Source organism: Thermobia domestica, chromosome 7 (genome assembly GCF_964235325.1).
Source record: "Thermobia domestica chromosome 7, izTheDome1.hap1.1, whole genome shotgun sequence".
In the NCBI taxonomy this organism is placed as follows: Eukaryota; Metazoa; Arthropoda; class Insecta; order Zygentoma; family Lepismatidae; genus Thermobia; species Thermobia domestica.
Genome location: NC_137460.1, coordinates 144218878 through 144227997, shown reverse-complemented (window position 1 = coordinate 144227997; position 9120 = coordinate 144218878). Strand labels below are relative to the sequence as shown.

Sequence of the window (9120 nt, the reverse complement as noted above, 5' to 3'; positions counted from 1 at the left end):
CGCCTGTTTAATTGTGATTATCTAATGACCATACAGTATAACAAGCTAAATTTTGATAGTCTTATATTAAAATACCACATGTGTGCAATTCCAAAGAGGAACAGAATTTTTCAGACAGTATAAATATCGAATGTTCACTTCTAATTTTCAGGAATGGTCGTTGTTAACAAACTTCAAGAAACAGATTTGCCATTAATTAAAATTACATTCAGTAATAATAATTATTATTTATTTTTTAAATGTTATTTTCTTATTTTCTTTCTGTGAAACTCTCTCTCTCGATTTTTACACATGTACTAAAACTACGAAGTTTTTAGAAACAATAAACAATAACAAAAATATTCACAGAAAGATCAATATACATCGATAAACACAAAGCAAATAGTTCGGAAAAACAATCTGTCTCAATCTTCTACAATACTAAGTAACTTTTTAGACAAAATTTTTCTTAGTTCAACGTCCGGCAAAATGCTCAAACTCAAACAGAACTGTGTAAGGGCTTCATCCAAACTCAAATTCGAAGCATTCACCTCCTTAGAATTATTGATTTTTTCAACTGCTCCACACATTAATTCAGTTAAAATATTTGTCATTCCAACAGAAACACTATTCCTGACTGATTCTGGAAGCTGATGATGAAGATGGACTAATTGATGGAATGCAATTAACACTTCCTCGGCTGTCAATTGGTTCAAAGAGGATATTACTTCGTCCTGAAATAAAACAATAAATTAATTTTGATATCTTCCATTCATTCCGATAAATGTTTATCCTATCCTATCACTTCGCAATTATATACATATGTTCTCTTACGAATGAATGTAAGCCTTTCTACTATATCCTACAAGCAAGCAGATGACATATCAACATCACTAATATGTGATCCGAAAAAAAAAAAAAAACCTTAACCCCCACCCCCACCCCGAGGTTCTACGAGGACCCAGAATAGGGTATAAGAAACCGCAACACCTTCAAAGGTATCAACCTGTTTTGAGACTGGTCACCTTACCTTATTCTTCTGCAGTCGCAACTGGCAGAAGAGAATCCTAGTTTCTCAGTCGCCGAACTGAGAATCCTTCTCCAGGCTGCTACCGGCCTGGACATTCCACTCGTCCTCCAGCTACAACGGGCAGAAGAATTCCCTGATCGCCAACAACCAAATGAATTTACCACAATGAGTTATTTTGGTTTTCGGACCACCATTGTACTATACCGTAACATAATGAAGTTTTATAATAAAACGGTTATGGGAGACAGTTCAATCCCGTTTACGTTATTGCTCTGCCGAATCTGCCTAAACAGACTATTTTTACAGTATTCTTACAGAATCTGTAATTAATTTTAGTTTTAATAACAACGAATATTTACAAATACTATGATCGAAAGTTTAACTTACAAATCCGTCACAAAAGACGAATTCCTACTATTATTTTAACACACTACAGAATAAATATGAAACTTGAAACAGGACAAGAACCGATAACAAAAAGCTTATTAGAGTGCGGGCAGTTCGTGACATTTCACAACTTTTGCGTTACCTTGTAGGTCTTACTCGGAATACAGCATATTACAGAAATTAGTTTATACCATAAAATTCTTACTCTAGGTGCCATATAACATTTGGTGCTATTTTGACATCAGTTTTATCAACTTTTTCTGTGAATTTCATGCGTTTCATGCGCTAATACAAACGCTCACAAAGATAGTGCTTCCCAAAAATGTCATTTGTAACTTGTTTGTTTCTTAAAGTTAAATATCTTTTTAAGTACCTAGGTTAAATGAGAAGTGGACCTACAGTTTAAACTGGAATCCGAACCACCGTAATACATTCAAATTTCAAGACTCTCCTACGGAAATCGAACTTGGGACACTGCACACCAAAGGCACGCGCGCTAGCCACTAGACTAGTAGGAAGGGCTATATAATTTATCTGTTGTAGAAAGTGGACTATTAGGACATTTGTCATATAGTAAATATTCCATGAAAGAAAATCCTTCAAGTAGGTATACTTACATACTTCTTTCCAAGTCAAGATCACTTAATTCAATTTCTAAATTTTCAGTAGTAGTGGCCAAGCTAATGTTGAAAGGTGATGAGAATATATTGATACTCGTTTCCTCCTTACTTCAATCTGGCATTAAATTATCACAGTTAATGCGTACGAAGGGTTTAACATATTCGGTTTTAATTATTTTCGCCTGTAACAATATACTATTTATCATATCTTTTACTACTACATATCATGATAATGTGATAATAGTGGTTTCTTCTTATACACATCCAAAAATACACACTCTTGGAAAACATAAAGGAAACGTTAACTTTTTTCTTTATTTGTTTGTTTGTTCAATAACAATAATTTGTCCATAGACGACGCAGATACATAGAGACGTCAGATGCAGCACTTATCCATCTTCTTCTCAACCATGGTCTGTTTTATCGTTGTTGTTGTTGTTGTTGTTATGTTTTCCCGATTGTGCAACCTTTCCATCAAATGTGTGTTATAACAAGATCAAAAATGTATAACTAGTGGAATGTGAAAGAGGAACATGTTCACTGGCATTAAGTTACTCACTCAAACCTGAAATTATCTTGCAAATGTGGTGAAGTTACAAGAAAAGAAGACTTGTCTCGTGAAAGAATTGGAAAATTACGTTTATTTGTTGGACTTCATTTTACTACAACACAAGTTTTTTTAGGGGGGAAAAAAACTCCATAGTTTGTAAAGATAACAATGAATCAATTCTTCTGAATGACTCGTTAAAAACGTAAATCTAGACAATCCCATCACTGCGATTTCACAGAAAATAAATCATGATCATCATCATAAATTCCCGATTTCAGAATCGTGTCCGGTCTGGATGTGTATGACGCTTCCTCAACTTCTTTCATTCCATCGTTCTTTATCCTGGATCTTTCATTCCATCCTATTTCTCTTTTCTCCATATTCTTTGTTCTTTATTATTTTATCTGTTCCTTGGTCTTCTTCGTCAAAGTACACTCACGTCCGAAATTATTGTCGCATGTCTATAAATGTGCTGTTGTAGGAATATAATTTGATAACGAATTCGTCCGGTATTTCTTATAACGTTAGTATGTGTATAATCGGTAAAGATGTGTATGTGGTAAATTTCGTGTCAAAAGAGCAGTAAATAAGAACAATAAAACGCAAATTAAAAAAATTCTTGTCCATTTAGCAACATTTCGTTTTACTCATTCTAATTTTCGTATTTATAATTTTTTTCCTATGAAATTTACCACAAATATGCATTTCCCGATTATACACATAGTAACAGTGTTAAAAGTACCCTGCAAAATCATTATCAAATTATATTCTTACAAGAAGACAGTTATAGATATACGACAATCATTTTGGACATGAGTGTACATATAAAGAAAAGTAGTACAGTCTTGACTAAACGAAGGGAAAAAATTGTGTAGTGAGCGGAACCTCGCTATAATGTAAGAAATCGTATAGGCCAGACCACAGTACATGTACGGAGCAGACATCCCTTGTTGGAGGCGCGTGCTTTCTGCTCTGATATGTGGAACCAGTTTACATTGTTTTCATATTTGTCTTTAGTATTATTGAGTAATTAGAATAACGTACGTTGCGAGAATGTTAATTCGTGCAACTGTGTAGGAAGTACCTTCTACTTGTGCTATTGTAGCTAGCCGAACAATTCTTAGAATACAAAAAATATTCACTTCTTTGCCTTCTCTTAAGATATTAGCGCTCGTTGAGAGCCGATTGGAAAGTGCACAGGACAGGACAACTTACCAAAACTTCTAGGGTGTATTCAATTCATTTCAAAGATGGTTACTATGCGAGAAGTTTAAACTCCGAGCTGGTAAATTTAAATACAGCTTGAACCTCCCAATTGCAAAACAGAAGCTTGGAACATTTATATGAGAAGCTTATTTTCAAAAGAAGGGTTTTTTTTTTTTTTTTTTTTTTTTCGAAATTAATCTTTAATGGTTTCTCAATTTTTGGGATGGAATATTCTGTAATTGCTAATTTTAAAGAAGTGAATGAACGAGGTGGATATATTTCTTTCTTATGGACACGACCAACTTTATATTGTGAATTCTACCGAAAACATTCCCATTTGTATAAACTCTATTGCGTAATCCGGCGAGTTCCTTCCATAAATTCAGAAACCGTTGAAGATCTATTTAGCGGAAAACTGGAGATAAAAATGTTTTCTTTTGAAAATGAACTCATCATATATCATCTTCATTTTACAAATTAAAACCTTCCATGCAACATTTTCTGGACTTGTTACGATTTCAGTGTCAATTGGGTCCATATATTATATCCATAAGCAATATTGTATCCATATAATATAAATAAAAAGTGCCTTTGTTTTAGTGAAGTTCCTGATTCAGTGGTTCCTTATGTAATCTTAATAAGAACAATTTAAAAAATATTTTACCTTTTCATCAAAGTCCGCTCTTTTTCTCTCCCTAATTTTCCTTCCTGAGTATTATGCTTGCCTTAGCATTCAGACTTTCTTACCGAATTTTTCCCCAAGGGGAATAAAGCCTTTCCACAAGAAAATAGATACAGCAAGAACATTTCTGTCCTTAATTATCATTATTTAGCTTGTGAACAATATTCACAATAGCAACAAATATATGTTATGATTTTGATGCCCAAATGATAAACAAATGTATAGAATGCAGTTTTAGCGCTTCAAGGAGATATTGAGAATAGGGTTCAAGATCAAACCGATCCAAGCAATATCTGAGCTTTTGTTGATGAACCACATCTTCTGAAATTATTAGGAACCATTACTTTGATAAACAATTTGTTTCATTCGCAAATATTATCATAACGAAAGCAATAATTCAACTTATTTTAGATATAACATTACGGGAAACTGCATTTGCCTCTCTCCATATCAGATACATTTTATTACATTCAGCGAAAGGTAACGAATTTTATATGTATGAAAAAAACAATACTTTTTAAGAGTTTCTGATATATGTGTATGATATTTGTATGTATCCACATATTATCAAATCCACAGATTACACATATATCCTGTATGGACCCTGCGCACAATTCTGTGGCTTGTACCTAAAAGGACCAATGGCAAAAAATACCATTTTGAGAAAAACGCATTTGAAGTTTCTTACAATTTTTTGTTTGAAGGTATTTTCAAACATACTTGCCAATAGAAAATTCATACTTTTACCAATGAAAAGATATGTTTATGTCCTATCGGATACTTGAATTTTTATGTATATATATATCAGATACAATGACATTAGCCCTTTATTGAAGGTTTAAACTTTGAGCTTGCTTACAAATTATGCATTGAGCATAGCACATTCCGCTATAATATGCAATTGACATGAAAATTATGTAGCTAATCTCCTAGAAGTGAAACATTAAGCATGTAAGTAAAATTTTAACAAGTGTTTCCTTATTATATTACAAATACCAAAACAACCCTAAACAGTTGTTAAATATATCAAAAAGTGACTGAACTAAGAAAATGGCTGGAAATGGCTAAAAGCAAACAGCACATGGCTAGAAAAGCTAGTAGTGGCTTTTTTTGAAAATTTGTGCCTAGTCAGGTTCTCAAAATGGCCAGATCTAGCCACAAAGTAGCTGAATTGGCAACCCTATGCAGTGTTAACAAAATACATTTTTAACCATGATTGCTCACTATGAACCAGATTATTGTTGTTGGATTTATACTAACAGACACAAAAGCACATTATTACCTTTTTTTCCTTTAGGTGTCACACAAAAGACGCCATCTTTCAAATCAAACAAATAAGTACAAAGTTTAAATATTGGTATCAACAGAGTTTCCAAAACTCCTAGACAAAAAACGTCAATTCTCTCTTTGGTCGCGTCAAAATATTAACAATATTGGATCAAAAAAGGTCAATGTTTATTTTGGTCCTAATACCCATTATTTTTAATAGATAGAAGAAAGGCCAATGTATACTTTGGCCTTTTTTTTTTTAACACAGAAATACTTCATCCTGAGCAAGAGCCTATAACATTATTTGGAAAATTATTCTAAAACTATTTCATGTTGATACTTGCCCTTCTTACACAAGAAAATACACATTTAGGGACATTCAAATTGCTGAAAATCTCATTTTCGCCAAGAAGTGACATTGGCCTTTTTAGACCAAAGCCACAGAATTATTAGAGGAATTTTTCAAAATGATCACCATGTTTCATGCTTGATGGGCGTCATGTCATCTAATGAGCCTTTTCTAGAAACCCTGTGTATTTCCGAACTGTAACTTCTTTTGTAACTTTTAAACTAATACATAAAAAACAATCGAAATTTTGAATGATGCAACTATGAAGCGTTCTGGAGAATAAGAGCCAACTTACTGAAAGCTCGGAAATTAATGTGAGGTATTCGAATAGTAATACCAAACTGCTCTGTGGCATCCAGTTCTCGTGCGTACATATATAGTTTGTGCAAGTCGTTCCACTTTCTCTTAGAAACTACAGCTCCAAAATAAATAAGCAGTTATTTTGACCGTTTTTAGGAAACAAATAATTGTTGAGTTCGCCCTTACTACTCGGAATGCCCCATATCAACAAGGAAAATGGTTTGATGTACTGCACAACACCCAGATTAATAGCGTTCCCAACTCAACATGAAGTTGCAGTTTTTTTAATGGTACTACCTCAGATCAACACATTAAACGAAAACTAGATTTTGAGTTCATGTAGAGCCACCTCCATTATCATACATGGCATTAACTGAATGCAGTGTTGTTTACAACTGCGAAAAGTGAAAACTGCAAATATGATCTACCTCTGATCCATTATTATTTGCGTAATTTAATTAACGTTTCTTAATCTTCAGTCATTTTTCTGTGCAACATTTCGACTTTTTGTGACATTTTTTATTTAGTTAGTTTTTAGTTCTAACGTTTCCTTTTAGGATCCAGGATATATGAGACGTGGACGATCGCAGTGAGATTAAGATGACATTATTAGTTAATAATAATAATTTTGTTTCTCGTCTGATTACAGAACACAATAGGAAAAACTTACACCTTTCAAATTAATTAAATAAAATACAATAAAAGCAGGGACAGGAAGAGTCGTTCAGACCAAATATATATATATGTGCAGTTCTCCATAAACCAATATGTACAAATGGTAAAATTGCGAAACCTTGCAATGCTGTATCCTCATTCTTTAACGTTTTATTTCTGTAAAACTGTTTTCTAAAAATGAATCCAGTTTCTGTCCATTCTCCAAACCTCGACTGAAAGGTAAATTTCATGTTTTATTTTTTTGAAAGATGTGCGTTGTTACCAGGGTTGTTTTGTTTAAAACAAATTTTATATACATTTTGTTTTAAACACGTGTATTTTTTAAGACTTGTTTTAAACATAAGTTTATTTTATTTTTGTAAAAAAAAAAAAAAAAAAATGCCAGAGAAAGAAAATGGTTAAAAAATTCTTCCAGGCCCGTAACCAGGGAGCGGCAGAGGGGGCACAGTCTCCTCTAAATTATTTTTCGCCCCCTCTAAAAACACGCTGAAGAGAATTTTCAAACTGACACAAAACCAGTGAAGTTCTTGCTATTATTTTTATCAAATTAATTTCAACTTTGCGAATTCCACCCATTTATGTGTAAAATTATGTTTCTTTGCTATATGCACCAAACCTCTTCAACTGCCTTTACCCATTTCAAGAATTTGAAAACATGCCATGTTATTGCAACCAGGACAAGCATCCAAGAATACCAGATGCACTTCCAAACAACAGTTTCATAGTACATACACAACGTTAGTTGTGAATATAAATAAACTATAATGTCTCTCTTATTTTGGAAGGTAGAAAATTGAGTACATACGTTCAATAAAACATATACTTCTATTTTGTATTGATATAATCTAGCTGTAATATAATTTTTTTCAAATGTTTAAAAACTAAATACTTCAATTTTAATTAATATAAAACAAAGTGCCTCGCAAAGAGCTCGTATTAAGAAAAAAAAACAAAAAAAAAAAAAAAAAAAAAACGATTATACATATGTAATAATATTCTCTTTCAAGTTTTTTTCTATTAATAAATGCAAGTGCTTTGGTCTCAGTATTTTTATCTCATCATTCTTAGGAGTTAATACAAACAAAAAGCTGCAGTAAAGGCTTACGAGAAATTAATAATTTGTAAAACAATACTACAAAATAGCCCTTACCGCTGGTCTAGTGACTAGAGCGCGCTTGCTTGAATGTGATCTCGGGGTTTGATACCCGTGGAATTCTTGGAATCGAGAACAATGTGGTGATTCGTATTCCACTTTAAACTGCAATCTTCGCGTTTTTTTTTTATAGCCTCGGTACTGAAGAAAAAGATGCTAAATTTTAACTAACAAACAAACAAGTTCGCCTTCTACAAAATAAGAATGTGAAGGAAAATAGTTTTTTTTTTTATTATTATTATTTAGATACAAACATAAGAAATCAATTTTAATGAACATATAATGATGCCATTATACAATAAAGATAATTGGAGTGTTTTGTTGTGACAAAAAAGTCTACATCAAAATATTCTGTTTATAATATTTTGTTTTCTGCAAATGGAACAATCCTGATTCATGGGACGTATGCTCACTCTAACATTAAGTTAATTAGCTTTTGTTTAGTGTAAATGCGACTTACAATGACGTTTCTCATCTACGTTTGCCATACACCTCAATTGTATTGCATCGCAGTTTTTTTTTTTAAATCTTTGTATGTTAATGAACAATGTTTTTAATCTTGAATTGGTGTACTGTAATATTGTCAATACAGGATATTATGTATAAAAGAAACTATAGCTGTTACAGATTCTATAAATAATAAATAAGTATCCAATTTTGTGGTGTTGTGTCATGTCTTAAGCATTACCCCTTGGTATTCACTTCTGCCCCCCCCCCCCTTCCTAAGAAATCAGGCTGGCTACGGGTCTGAGTGCTTTTCATTCAAGACTATTTTCTTCCCATGTAAATGTTTTGATTTCTTGTGGCTACAGAAGGTCAATGTGGTGATCTACAATTTATTTTGCCTCTTCCCCCCCCCCTTGTTTTTAACGTTTCTTGTATTGTTTAAATGCTCATCAGTAACTTGCGAGAAAGTGTAG

At 32.7% G+C, this 9120-nt stretch overlaps 1 protein-coding gene across 1 annotated transcript in view; it reads right to left on the bottom strand.

The window, feature by feature from the left end:
- Positions 1–206: 206 nt before the first annotated feature.
- Positions 207–9120, bottom strand: part of LOC145690443 (uncharacterized) — a 95457-nt gene continuing 86543 nt past the window's right edge. Inside the window, exon 8 of the mRNA XM_081765333.1 lies at positions 207–713. Within this exon, the coding sequence (XP_081621459.1) occupies positions 405–713 (309 nt within the window). The 3' untranslated portion in view covers positions 207–404. The remainder of the gene's footprint in view (positions 714–9120) is intronic.